This window comes from Leptonychotes weddellii, chromosome 3, assembly GCF_054177405.1.
Source record: "Leptonychotes weddellii isolate Sample4059 chromosome 3, ASM5417740v2, whole genome shotgun sequence".
NCBI classification, from domain to species: Eukaryota; Metazoa; Chordata; class Mammalia; order Carnivora; family Phocidae; genus Leptonychotes; species Leptonychotes weddellii.
This window is the reverse complement of record NC_138371.1, coordinates 159,217,084-159,231,559: the sequence shown is the minus strand read 5'-3', so window position 1 is coordinate 159,231,559 and position 14,476 is coordinate 159,217,084. Positions and strand designations below refer to the sequence as shown.

Genomic DNA, 14,476 nt, shown 5'->3' with positions numbered 1-14,476 from the left:
CAAAACACAAGTTTCCATTAGTGTTCTGCCAAATACTCCTTCTTTTTTCTATTTTTTCCTTCCTTTTAATTTTTGAAAGTGATGCTGAAAATTTTGTTTAGTAGTTTTCAATTAAAAAAAAAAACTGCAGCATCTTATTTGAATGGAGATTAAAAAACTGAAAAATTTGAAAACTGCATGAGTTGCTTTTTTACAGTAGATGACATATTTTCTGTCAACTTCCTCTATTTCTTCATGAGTCACACCATACTTTAGTGTACAAATAAATAAAACATTATGAAGAATATTTCCAAAATATTTTTAAAGCCAGCAACCCCACACTCAGAGTAAAAGAGCTGAAGGGAAGCAAACTCTTTTGCATTATTTCAGGCTATTCTGCTTTATTCATGAGCATTATAAAGCCCCGAAAATAAAGAACAGTTATTGTCTGCACTGTGACAAAGCCAACATTCCTCTTTGCAAACAGCACCACGTATTTATGAACAGCAACAGACACAGAGATATCAGTTTGTTCCTTTTAGCTTATAAAATGCTCCATCCTATATGAATGACTACACTTAGGATATAGTGAAGCCCCAGGTCATAATTACGGACACATCCAAAAACAGATTTTTGCTTTGTTGTTTGTTGATTTCCTTAAAAATCTGATTGAGACAAACACAAATAAATTCCACAAAGGAAAAATGGAAGAGTTGTCCCAATAGGCTGATTCCAACTCTACTGGTATGTACCTTCCAGGGCTAACTTCCAGAGCTGAATGTGGACTGTATACAGCATAACCTTCTGTCTTCTAGCACCAGTTGCCAGCACCGTTTCCTCCCTCCCTTTAACAATTTCTTCATCTCACAGTAATGTGCCTGCCCACTAAATCCACAGACCCAAGTGATCGTTCCCACCAGCCGCATCCAAGGGATTGCTTCAAAAACAGGCTTCCACAGGATTCTATAAAAGCCATGAGAGAAGGAACCATACTACATCTAGACTGCCAACCAGTCCAAAGTCTTCTATAACCCAGAATACCAGTTAAAAAAAAAAAAAACAGGTTAATACTGTTGGAGCAGAGGACATAAATGAACTATTTAAAAGTCAAAATATCAAAACGTAGCAAAATCTACTTACAACATTTGAGAAGTGAATTGATGTCCCCATTAAATTTCTCTCAAGCAGACAGTTTCCCAATAAAATGTGTTGGCTTCTTTCTTCTTAGAAAAATAAAGACTGAATTGTTTTCAGATATTCTGATGGCACAAAAACTAGATGGTAGGCATTTTACTTATTGATAAAGGTGCCTGCTCAATTATGGTACAGTAAATGTGATTTCTCAAATTGCTTTCAGCATATATATTTAAGCTTCTTTTTATGGACATAAGCCTAAAGCTACTTACTCTATTTATTAAATTAAAAGCAGGTAAATAAGAGAATGTGTTCCAGTAAAGTTAGCCTTTAGGCAAATTTCTTCTAAATTTATCTTGCCTTCTCTGGATTCTTAAATAAAACTTGACATTTCACAAAGGCAGAAAACAACAATTTATAACAAGTCATATTTAAGAAAGTTCCTACCATTTTCATTTTTTATGATTAATATTTAAGTAAACAGCAAAACTCAACCTATTGAATACAACACAATGTATTAAAGAGAAAAAATTTTAATGTATATACAATTACCTGACACTCTGGTAGATAGAGACAATGCCATGTATTTCTATTACTTAGTTGTCACCAAACTTTTAACAATATCACCAAAATTTTTCAGCAGCCTGAACCCATCTTAAAAATCTAAATAATTCAGGTTTTGTATTTTTCCCAATCATTTGAACTTAATGTATTCTCTCTCTCTCTCTCTCTATATATATATATATATATGTATGTATACATATATATATTTTTTTCCTAAGTAGGCTCCACAGCCACCATGGGGCTTGAATTCACGACCCTGAGATCAAGAGTTGCATGCTCTACCAACTGAGCCAGGCAGGCATTCCATAACGTACGCTATCTCTCTATCTTGATCAATTTATCCAGCAAAGTGTGAAAGGTTACCGTATCTTTTGAAGGCAGAAGAAAATGTTCCACGAACATTCACTGAATGCCCAAAAATTAGCAACTGATGGCACTTTCTTTCACTTCTATAGTTAACACTGCTACCCAAAAAAGTTGGCTTCTTTGGTCATGATCTTCTTTGGCCAAATATTCTTACTTGAAGGGATTTAGTTTTGACATTAAAAGTTGAGAAATCATAATGAAGCTTTCCTACTCAAAAATCTTTAATGACTCTCAAACTCAAGATGATGCTTTAAGTCTCCTTCCATGTGAGTCCAGCTCACCTTTTCAAGCATATGAGTCTCCACCACACTCCCCATCCCTGTTCTGGTCAAACTGGTTTATTCACTGTCCCTTTATCACTACAATGTATTATCCATATTGTGCATGTTGTCATTTTCATGAGGCAAAATCATTATATCACTCTGTGTGTGTAGTAGTTAAAGTCTTCTGGTTCTGGTTCAGCCAGTTGAAATCACAAATTTTTGCTTAAAAAGCATATCAATATGTTTTCCTCCAACAATTTCACATGAATATATCCCATAACAGAAATAAGGTTGTTTCTAAGACATCCAAAAAAAATCACTAAAATAATAACATCTTAAAATCTGGTAAGTCAGGGCGCCTGGGTGGCTCAGTTGGTTAAGCGACTGCCTTCGGCTCAGGTCATGATCCTGGAGTCCCGGGATCGAGTCCCGCATTGGGCTCCCTGCTCAGCAGGGAGTCTGCTTCTCCCTCTGATCCTCCCCCCTCTCATGCTCTCTCTATCTCATTCTCTCTCTCAAATAAATAGATAAAATCTTTAAAAAAAAAAAATCTGGTAAGTCAGTTTCCACAAAAAAAATCATCAATTCATCATGAACTACATTTCATCTCAACTTAAATTTTATTCTGATTTATTGTACTTATTTTATTTAATGAGCATAGTTTTAAAAATTAATCAGCTTTGTGCTTTAGTTATGCATGTAAACAAAGCACAAATTATTTAAATAGATGGACATTAATATACTTAAGAAAAAGGAATACTAACAAGTTATATTTTGCTTTGAACAAAAGCAATAAATTTGTGAAAAGTAGTGTAATCTAGATGTTTTCATTCTAATCATATACAGAAAAGCTAATGCTTTATAAAAAGAAAAATAAATTAAGCTATTTTATTGTAGTAATAAGGAATTTTATAGAGATGATGACTAAAATAAGAAAAAGATAATCTATTTTCCAATGTGCCTTGTAATTTTATAACCCACTTATTTTATTTCTGAACATACTGTTTGAATTAAGGTTGAGTTCTGGTCTTAGCTGATCCTTAAATATCTAATTAATATGTCCTATTTTACTGTTTATCAGACTTGTCTGCACTTTGATATATTACACTGGTGTTCTTACGAAAACCACATGAGGTAGCAGGGGGAAAAATTCGACAAATATTTCTTCAAATCATATTTTTAAAAACAAATCTATAACTATCCAGTTAAAAGCAATGAGATTTTATTTTATGGAATACTTCACTAAAATCTAATAATTATGTCCATCCATGTTGAAGTAAAACTGTAGGTCAGAATACTGGGGGCCCTGGAAGGACCCTAGAAGGGCATATATTTCCAAGGACCATTTCACTAACGTAACAGTTTCCCCAGTCCAACTCAGTATTTATGCCCAAGGATGACCTCGGAAACAAGTTCTGAGGGTTAGAAGAAACTAAAACTTCACTTTATACCAGAATAACGGTATGCAAAGACAAGTAAACCCAGCCAATTTTCCCAGTATAATAATAAGAGGAAAACTGCCTAACAAGGCTTCTCCCTACTTTCAGAAATCAAGATACATTTACCTTGAAAAGCCGCGGCATTTCGCGATATTAGAAACTTCAGTGTCGAGCTGGATGTTTGAAGCACTTGCTGCATATCTTGGCGAGCCGCAATCTGGTATCTCTCCTCCATCTTCCTGGTGCAACATGTAGGTTTTTTGGATATGCAAACCTGAAGATCGGGTCCTGGAACAGATACAGTATTTTTTAGAATAATTACCTATTCATTTAACAAACATTACATGTTACATGTCAGGCATTAATAATCAGTACTGCATATAAGGGGCTCACGTTCTATGTGAGAAACTGATTTACCAGAGCAATTGCTATTTAAAAATACATATATATATATAAATATATATATGTATTGTCCATTAACACAACCATGAAACAAAATATTCTAAACCATTAACTCTTTGCTCAACTATTTTCTTAACATATTGATCAAATATTAAGTATGTCCACTCAATTAACTAATTACTATTAACAACAACTAGACATATAATAGAAAACAAACTATTATATAAGTACAGCGCTAAATCAGGAAATTTTTATTTTTGCTTATTTTGTTAAATCAGCGAAAAGTATTTGATCTACATATGTTTTACAGAAGAATATGGCTAAAACAATTATTTTTCCTGAGGGGAAAATAATCAAATTTTATACATCAAATAAAGATGAAGATGCTTCACCTGATTTCTTAGCTCCCCATAATGCTCTGCTTCTTGTGGAATAAGTGATTATCAGCAATAACAATGTAATGGGGGATCTTGATCCCCATGGGCCAAACCCACCATCTGAAATTCTACTCATTACCTAGCTTGCTAGAGACAATTCCTACCATTTAAAGTACTTTTTATTTTTTAAGATTTTATTTCTGGGGCGCCTGGATGGCTCAGTCATTAAGCGTCTGCCTTCGACTCAGGTCATGATCCCAAGGTCTTGGGATTAAGCCCCACATCCAGCTCCCTGCTCAGCGGGAAGCCTGCTTCTCCCTCTCCCACTCCCCCTGCTTGTATTCCCTCTCTCGCTGTCTCTCTCGCTGTCAAATACATAAATAAAATCTTTAAAAAAATTTAGAGATTTTATTTCTTTATTTCAGTGAGAGAGAGAGAGAGCATGAGCAGGAGGAGGGGCAGAAGGAGAGGGAGAAGCAGGCTCCCCGCTGAGCAGGGAGCCCGACGCAGGACTCGATCCTAGAATGCTGGGATCATGATCTGAGCCAAAGGCAGCCACTTAACCCCCTGAGCCACCCAGGTGCCCCTTAAAAGTACTTTTTAGTTTTACAACTGTATTCAGAAAACTTCTGGGAAGATGCATATTAGATGAAATGTGAAGTTATTATATATATGTTAATAGTTGTGGTTAGAAAAATGCTAGTATGATTAACAACTCTCATCCTAGATGAGCTAAAACCTCATGTTATACCAGAATAATATACAAATACAAAAAAAGTAAACCCAACCAAGTTTACCAGTACAACAATAATGAGCCAATTACAGAACAAGACAGGGCAGGCACCTTTACCCACAGCAGGTGTGCTAGAGAATGGAGAAGTAAAGGGGCGCAGCATGATGGTGCTATGAAGGATAACACTGATGGGGCATCATGGTATGAGCCCCAGGGCATCCCAAGGCCACCCAAGGTTTTATGTAAAGCTCAGGATAATTTTATTTACATGTCCTAATAGAATACATTATTTCCTTATTTTAGGGTAGGAAAAATGTGGCCTTACTGATATCTGGGGAGTTTCACAGCACCCAGGTTAGCTCTTCACTGATCAAGAGAAGATCAGCAAATACAAAATATTCACGTGTGCGCGTGCGCACGCTCACACACACGCACACTGTCAAGTTCCCCCCTTGTCACACAGAGTCGACCGCAGGCCTTGAATTCCAAAAGTTGGTTCTGGGTAAGTTCAAAACATGTGAAATCAGTCTGAATTTCCTGCCAACACAAGACACCAAAATTTCTAATGATTTTGGTTTTGGTTTGTTTAAGTTAGACAAGTAACAAATGACAGCATTTGAGCATTTCACAAAGGTGAAGAGGCATAAAATATTTATGTGTGTCACAGCAGGTAATATTTTGGCAATTGTTTTTCATTTATCTTGCCTAAAGTTATACAAAAGCAAATTCCACTTCAAATAGTAAAGCTGATTGAAAGAAAACAAAAAATTTTACCTTCAAAAATACGTATTTCCTAGCTTCACTGAAAAGGTCTAGAAACAATGACCAACTGAGTGGCAAAGGGCATCCCTTGTGCCCAGATTATCGTCTTGCAGTATCATTTCTCTCAAAAAGAAATGAGTGCTTCTTAAAGAAATGCCTCATTCTAGGTCTGGGGCAGGAAATACAGAAGATGACAAACTAGCTAAAGCATCTTGTCTACCAGATAGCAAAGAAGCTATCAAATAACTAGTCGGGTCTCAGGAAAAGGATTCAGGAGCTATGTTAGCCTGCTAGGGTTGTCATAAAATACCACAGACTGGTCAGTTAACAACAGAAATTTATTTTCTCGCGGCTCTGGACACTGGAAGTCCAAAATCACAGTGCTGGCAAGCTAGGTATCTCTTGAGAACTATCTCCTTGTCTTGCAGATAGTCATCTTCTCTCTGTGTCCTTCCATGGCCTTTTCTTTGCACATGTGTACTCTTTTTTTTTTTTTTTAAAGATTTTATTTATTTATCTGAGAGAGAGTGAGAGAGAGAAAGAGCACAAGAGGGGGGAGCGGGAGAGGGAGAAGCAGACTCCCCGCTGAGCAGGTAGCCTGATGCGGGACTCGATCCCGGGACTCCAGGATCATGACCTGAGCCGAAGGCAGTCGCTTAACCAGCTGAGCCACCCAGGCGCCCAACACATGTGTACTCTTGGTATCTTTTCTCTCTTCATATAAGGACACCAGTCATATTGGAGTAGGACCCATCTTCATAACTGTATTTAACCTTCCCTCCTTCCTTAAAGGCCCCATCTCTAAATAGAGCCATGTTGGGTGGTAGGGCTTCAACTTAGGAATTCGGGGGTGGGGGTGGCAAGGGGGAGACACAATTTAGTCTAACACAGCAGTCAATTTCAAGCGATCTCTACTGGCTAAACATGGGACAATCTGAGCTTCAATAACAATGACTGTTAATGAGTTGCAACTAGTCAAATACGCTTAAATCCAAGGCTTTTCTTTTTCTGCGCTTTATTTTATAATAAAGAAGAGTTTTAAAATAGAATGGCTAGTTGATAGTATACATTCTCCTTTTGTTTCAAACATTTACTCTCCCCTAGTCAACTTACAGGATTTCTGTACTTGTAGCACAAACCAGCTTTATTGATGGTTGACGGAGAAAAGAGCCCTTGGTACCAAGACACTGAGCTCAAGATATATTTCAGGATCACCGGAGTAGATGTTACATGTCATGAAATACCAAATGCTCACCAGACGAAAAGAGGACCTTGGAATTAGGAGTAGGAAGGTTAGACTGGTAAACTTGCTCCACCTACCTTTTCTGAGATTATCTTCTTGCCATAAATTCTGAAAGTGATAGGAGTTTGTAAAATGTTATATGGTGAAACGGTTCTGAGTCAAATGTATTCCTTCACCTAGCTGGAATAAAAAATACTGAGGTCCATGAATCCAGCAAGAATGATGACAATGGCATTGGGTCTGCTGGGAACTGGCGGGTATCCGTTCCCCCTTCTGCAATTTCCTTGTCAGTTTCACCTGTCCCTCACTCACACACATGCCATTCAAATGACATCGACAGGCATACACACGTATATACGTATATACAGTGATGAGTCTAGATTGGTTAAAACATAGCATCCTATCCTGTCGGCACGGTGACTGAGTCAGAAATAGGCAGCCAGTCACAAGAAAGAGATGCAAAAAGATATTTGCTGGGGCCTCCAGGAAAGCAAAGCTTTCTCTGTCCTGCTGGAACTGAATTTAATGATGCAAGGATGCAGAGCCTGTGGGTGCTACAGTCATTCGACAGCTCGGAGTGAAGCCTGGATCTACCTCAGCCTCTTCTGTCACCTGCCACAGAAAGAGATCTGGCCACTACAACAGTACTAATAGTACCCGGGGTTACAGCAGGCTAAACCATGCCACTCTGTTATGCTTTATTCCAGAACTTCAAAAGGACTTGATATTAAGTGGAGGGTCGAATAGCACCCACTCAGTGCCCTCTCCAGTGTCCTGCCCTGAAGTGGTAATAAACTTTTATGTCCAAGAAACAGGAAGAAGGGTCCCACTTGCAGTATGACGGTGCCACCAACAGAGCGCAACCATTAACTCTGGACAAAATGCAACATTCGATGACCTGAAAGCTCTAGGGAGTGAATGAAAGAGGAAAGATTCCGGAATGGAGTCACTATTCAGAAGAAGGGAAAAGCCATAGGGTTCGTTTCCCATCTCTGTGGCTCTTAGTCTGAGGGCAGCCCATCTATAAAGTGACTAAATTCCAATTTAAAAAAACTCAATCTTTTTAGGACCGAAGCACTAGATGATAGAAATCCAGGCAATCACAGTGGCTGGAAAGTGAGCAAGGAACACCAGCCAAGAGAGGGCCAGAGAGACGGAACCCTAACTGCTGTATGTACAGTCTGCCCAAATCTCTGGCTAAGCCCTAAACTGCACCTCACGTGACCAGGGCCGACTCCAAGTTGTCCCGCTATGGGCAAGCTAAGGAAAACGGACTTGATTAAAACTGCAGTAGCTTACCAAGAGGCACAATTGACAGTTTGAGTCCAACCAGAGTAATTCTCTCCCAAGACAAACATAGTAACACTCTTTGGAGGAATATAATAGAATCCAGAGACACCAATAACATAACATTCACAGTGTCCAGGGGGGGCAATTTAAAATAACTGGACATATGAAGCATCTGTATTATGTGACCCATTTTCAAGAGATAAGACGATAATTCAGATCAACACGAGATGATCCAGATGTTAGAACAGGGAAGGGCTCTAAAGAGCTATTACAACTCTGTTCAACAAAGTAAAAGGAGGTATCTTAGAGTAAGATACCTCAGGAGGGAAAAAGAAACTACTAAGAAAAACAAAATGGAAATTTGGTAACTGAAAAATATAATATGTGGAATGAAAACTTTACTGGATGGGCTCCACAGCTAAATAGAAATGACAGAGAAAAGACTCAGAGAACTTTAGGAGAGACCAGTACAAAGTATTCAATCTAAAGAAGAGAGAAAAACTGAAAATACATACAGACCGACAGACATAAAGAGTGCCTCAGAGAGCTGTGGGAGAATATCAGAAAAATCTAACCTATAAGACTGGAGTCCGAGACGGCAAAAAGAGAGAAAATACGGCAGATAAAACACTCCATGAAATAATAACTGTAAATTTCCCAAATCTGGTAAGAACCACGAATTAGCAGATTTTAAAAGCTCATTGAACCCCAAGCACAATAAATACGAAGAAAATCATGCCTAAGCACATTATAGTCAAACTACTGAAAACCAAAGATAAAAAGAAAAAGAAAGAAGCCCTGTATGTGAACCAAGGGGAGAAAGACAGGAGATAAGGTAGGTTCACACACGCCTCCTAGGTCACACTTAGGAGGGATTTTCACAATGAAGAAAGGAAACAGGGGAGTAACATGATTCGATTTGTTCTCACAAGTTCACCTAATTGCTATTTTGAGAATCAGTATTTCTGTATTGCAAATGAGACTTAGGGTTTGGGTAAAAGCGATGAGAAGTGGTTGGATTAGACATCCACTGAAGGTGGGAGATAACTTGGATGTCTTGGATGGGATTTGGCAGGTAAGAAAGAAACAGGAATTAAAGACGGCCCTAAGATTTCAGCCGGAGAAACTGGATGCATACATGGTACCAGGAACAGAAAAGGAGAATGTGCAGAAAGCACAAGGAGGAGCAGCTGTGCAAGGAGCCTCGGAAAGAGATCCGGATTGAAGCTGTGAGTGTGGGACTTTGAAACACAAAATAGTACTAAATACTGAGAGTTTCAATGAGACCATGTAGGGGAAGAGTTTAGTTTATTAAATTTAGAGGGTTTCTCACCCTTAGGCCAGACAATTATTTTTTTGGTTTTGGGGTTTTTTGTTTTGGATTTGGGTTTTTTGTTTTGTTTTGTTTTGGGGTTTTTTGTTTTGGGTTTTGAGCTTTTTATTTTGTTTTGGTTTGGTTTTTTGTGGGAGACCTGTCCTAGATGCGGTAGGGTATTTTAGCAGCAGTCTTGAACTCTACCCCCCGGATGCCAGTAGCAACCCCTCCCCCTTGCGTCTCCAGACATTGCTCAATGTTCCCCCTGGGCATACTCAATTGCCGCTGGGTGAGAAGCACTGGCCAAAGACAAAGCTTATCGACAGGAATTAGAGCGGAGGAGAAGCTCTTCAAAAGGACCTGAGAAGGAGCCTTCCATGAGGCAGAAGGACAAAAGCAGGGGAGGGGGACGGAAGGAAAAGATGATGAAGACCTGCTTTCAAGAAGGGAGAGATCTGTTCTGCTGGGGAAAGGAGCCGCATTCAAGAAAGCCTGTACTTTTCTAAGATTGTAATCATCTGGGTTACCATTTTGGTTGTTTTCTTGACTCTAACTAGATTATGACTACATGAACAGTCACACTGCATTTGAGATATTATTAACAATAAGAAATAATTACAAGGTCATTTCAACTCAGTGAAAGCTGTTCTGCTACAACTTGCTGAACAGGGTAATGGCCACTCCTTTCTAACTTCTGCCAACCGTGATCGGAAGGGGTCCCTAACAGTCCCTGATATTGCCCTGCATCCTGGTACTTACCTGAACATTTGCTTTTGTGCATTTAATTGATTCTATTTAATTTATTTTTTTCTCCTGAGATGGCAAGCTCCAACTAAGGACCACCTTCGCCTTGTTTCCCAGTGTGTTGTACGCAACCAGCCCAGTGTCTGGAGCGAAAGATCTTCAGCCGAGCATTCGTCTCCTCCCTTTTCTCCTTATTAGCACATAAATATTTTGTAAGAAAACTAAGAAGATACTTTCATGGCTTAAAATTAATGAGACAGTTTTTTTTAAAGATATATTAATTTGAGGAGAGAGCATGCACGCAAATGGGGAAGGGGGAGAGGGAGAGAGAGAATCTCAAGCCGACTCCCCACTGAACGCAGAGCCCCACGTGGGGCTTGATCTCACAACCCTGAGATCATGACCTGAGCCAAAACCAAGAGTCAGGCAATTAATGGGCTGAGCCACGCAGGCTCAGAGATAGTTTTAAATATAGATCTAGGATAAACATATCACTGAGGACATTCAAAACTGGTTCAATGATTATTGTACATTTTACAAATATTGCTCATAATAATGTACTGCTAGAAGTTAGAGATTCATCCACTTTTATGAAATATAGACATTGTCCTATAAAAGTATATACTGATATTATTCATTAAAACAGAAATTTTTTTTCAGAAGAGTATTAAGTGTTTCAGCTATAATGAATTCTTTTGGTTCTGGATTCAATAAAAAATAAGTAACATTTGGCAACCTACAAATTTAGACAAATAGGATCAACATTATTCACAGGTAGAACAGTAATGCTGTGTCTCATGTATATAAATGGCATCATTGATCCTTCAACAGGTAATATACTCAGAGTTGTCTTTCCAGCCATGGTTGATCAACATTTATACAAAATCACATACTTAAATCTTTACTTTTATAACCAATAACAAGCATTTCTAATATGAATGTATATATTCTATGTCTATAAAGCAGAGAAAGTTATGCTAAACAGAATGCTTTCTCAAACTTATAGTCATGAATTAGGAAACAATGCTCTACAACATGTTAACCAGCTCAGGAGACAAAAGGCCTACATATTTTAGATAGATAGATAGATAGATAGATAGACAGATAGATAGACAGATAGATAGATGGATGTAGATATACATATATCTATATGTATACACATATATCTATATATATCGATATATAGATAAATGTAGCCTACTACTTGAGTGTGAAAAAAAATGAATTGCAATCTCATCCCCTCAGTTTCTTTTATTTTTTTTAAGTTTTATTTATTTATTTGACAGAAAGATACAGCCAGGGAGTACAAGCTGGGGGAATGGCAGAGGGCCAAGGAGAAGCAGGCTCCCTGCATGCGGGGCTAGATCCCCAGGGGCCAAACCCACCATCCGAAATTCTACTCATTACCTAGCTTGCTAGAGACAATTCCTACCATTTAAAGTACTTATTTCTTTTTTTTAAAGATTTTATTTCTTTATTTCAGTGAGAGAGAGAGATAGCATTAGCAGGAGGAGGAGCAGAAGAAGAGGCAGAGAGAGAAGCAGGCTCCCTGCTGAGCAGGGAGCCCTACACGGGACTCGATTCCAGGACCCTGGGATCATGACCTGAGCCAAAGGCAGACACTTAACCAACTGAGCCACTCAGGCACCCCTCATCCCCTCAGTTTTAAACGAGCCCCCAAATTATTCTATTGCTCTTTCACTAACTCTCCTAAAAAAAAGACCACCTGCACTATTTCTCTGAAGGAAACCAGGCCCATGCATTAGAGCTCCTCCAAGCTAGGCTGAAGCTGAGATTCTGAACTACCTGGCCAAAAAATAAAGCATTATTTATCTATTTGTAACCACTGATGGATATGGGCTAAGAACCTTGCTGGTGGTGGGGCTAGAGGTAGGGAAGGAGAAGAAATTCCCATTCATAAACAGAGCTCAGGCCAAAATGACTTCTCAGGGTACGATTCCTGTGGGATCAGCCCACCTCATAATAACTGCTTTCCTCTGAGAACTGCTCTAACAATACCTCCATGAGAGAGGCCCCTGATAGCACATGTGTGTCATGGGACATCACATGTAATTAGAGTTTGTTCCACTAAATGTGAATATGTGATGCAAACAGAACCAACTAGATTGTTGCATCTGAGAATGTAGAATTGGAACACAGAAAAAGTGGAGTCTATTCACATCAGAGCTGTTTTATATATAATTTAGGAGTGAAGCGTCCTGGAGACAAAAGGCAGAATGTACAAAGTAGAGAAATGAAGGAAAAGTGTCAGGGATCTCTATAGATCATGCTTTATTTAGTCCTTTTCTGGGGCCCAACGATTACCTATAACTTGAGGGTTTGTAAGATACATCTAAAGGCTTCTAATAAAATTATTTTTGTATTAAACAAACCAAATTAGATTGTGTTTCTTGTAACCAAAGTGCCTCAGCTCATACTCTAACGAAGGGGGTAGCAAGAAAGGATGGTTTGATCAATAAGTTATATAGAAGGGTCTTGGGAATACTGATTATATGACCAAAGAAAAGCCCAGCCAACTAAGCCAGCCTTAGAATTTGTGGGCGAACAGGCAAAGTGGTTTTGGGTACAGAATGGTGACTGGCACTCAAAACTCACAAAAAGTCACCAGGGCTTTTTTGTGTGCCTAGAAATAAATAATGTATTAAAAATCAACTCTATTACTTGACATTTCACCAGCTCTGCTATGGGAGCTCCCACTACCAGCACGTTTGTTTAACACACACACTAAAAGGAACTGTGTCACCCAGATGTCTGTGAATAAAAATAAACAAAAACCCATCTCAAACGGGCAAAAATCCACAAGGGATTTAATTGGTACAAAAGACTGAAAGTATAAAGTAAATTTTAAGCGACCTTTGGCATTGCTGCTTAAACAGTTTCACAGAAGACTTGTTTCCTCTCTGTCTCGCCACTCTGTCTTCCACAGGTTTTGCTCCACCCTCATTTGCCCCATGGTGAGCACCCCCGGGAACTTTAGCCTCAAGGAAAAAAAAAAAAAATGTCTGCTGTGATTCAGTCCACACCACTCAGGAGAAGAGAAAATATAACTTCAAGTAGTCCTTCTAGAAGAAAGAAAAAGCTTCTCTCTCTCAAAAGTCCAAGCAAACTTCACATTTTATGGGCTCTGGCTGGCTTAAGTGTCCATATCCAAACACTCTTTATGGCCAAACATGAATTATGTCAAATGGCTTAAGATCATCAGAAATTGGGGGCACCAGGGTGGCGCAGCCGCTTACGGACCCAACTCTTGGTTTCAGCTCAGGTCGTGATCTCAGGGTCATGAGACTGAGCCCCACATCGGGCTCTGCACTCAACTCGGAGTCTGCTTAAGATTCTTCCTCCCTCGTCCTCTGCCCCTCCCCCCAGCTCTCTCTCAATCTATCTCCCTCTCTCTAAAATAAAATAAATAAATCTTTAAAAAAAAGGATAATCAGAATTTCAAGATTGGGTCAATCCTACTCAAACTGCATGTCTGAGATGTGGGTAGTCTGGTTTCAAAAAACAAAACAAAACTAGGGTACAGTTATGGTGACCAAAAAATGGCACAGGACCCCTACAGGAGCAACTGACTTCTCATTCCACACAGGAGCACCAACTCCTATAGCACTGCTCAAGTCCAAACTCACCATGGAGACACAAAACATGTCTTGGGGTCTTTTGGAGATACTGACTGGGGATGGGAAAAAACCAATCATGACTGGATAGAGTTTCTACATTGTCAGGTAGATGCTTCTTAGTACTGAAATATGGGCTTACTTGTCCGTGCAATAGCACTTATTCCCTCAAAATGGTACAACCAGAAGATCTGAGGTGTGCAGCTCATCTCGTTTCGTATCTGTCTTCT

General features: G+C 39.0%; 1 protein-coding gene across 1 annotated transcript in view; it reads right to left on the bottom strand.

The window, feature by feature from the left end:
- GPC5 (glypican 5) overlaps window positions 1-14,476 on the bottom strand; it is a 1,215,201-nt gene that overhangs the window by 1,178,344 nt on the left and 22,381 nt on the right. The window contains exon 2 of the mRNA XM_081815097.1: window positions 3,872-4,033. Coding sequence (XP_081671223.1) covers window positions 3,872-4,033 — 162 coding nt within the window. The remainder of the gene's footprint in view (window positions 1-3,871; window positions 4,034-14,476) is intronic.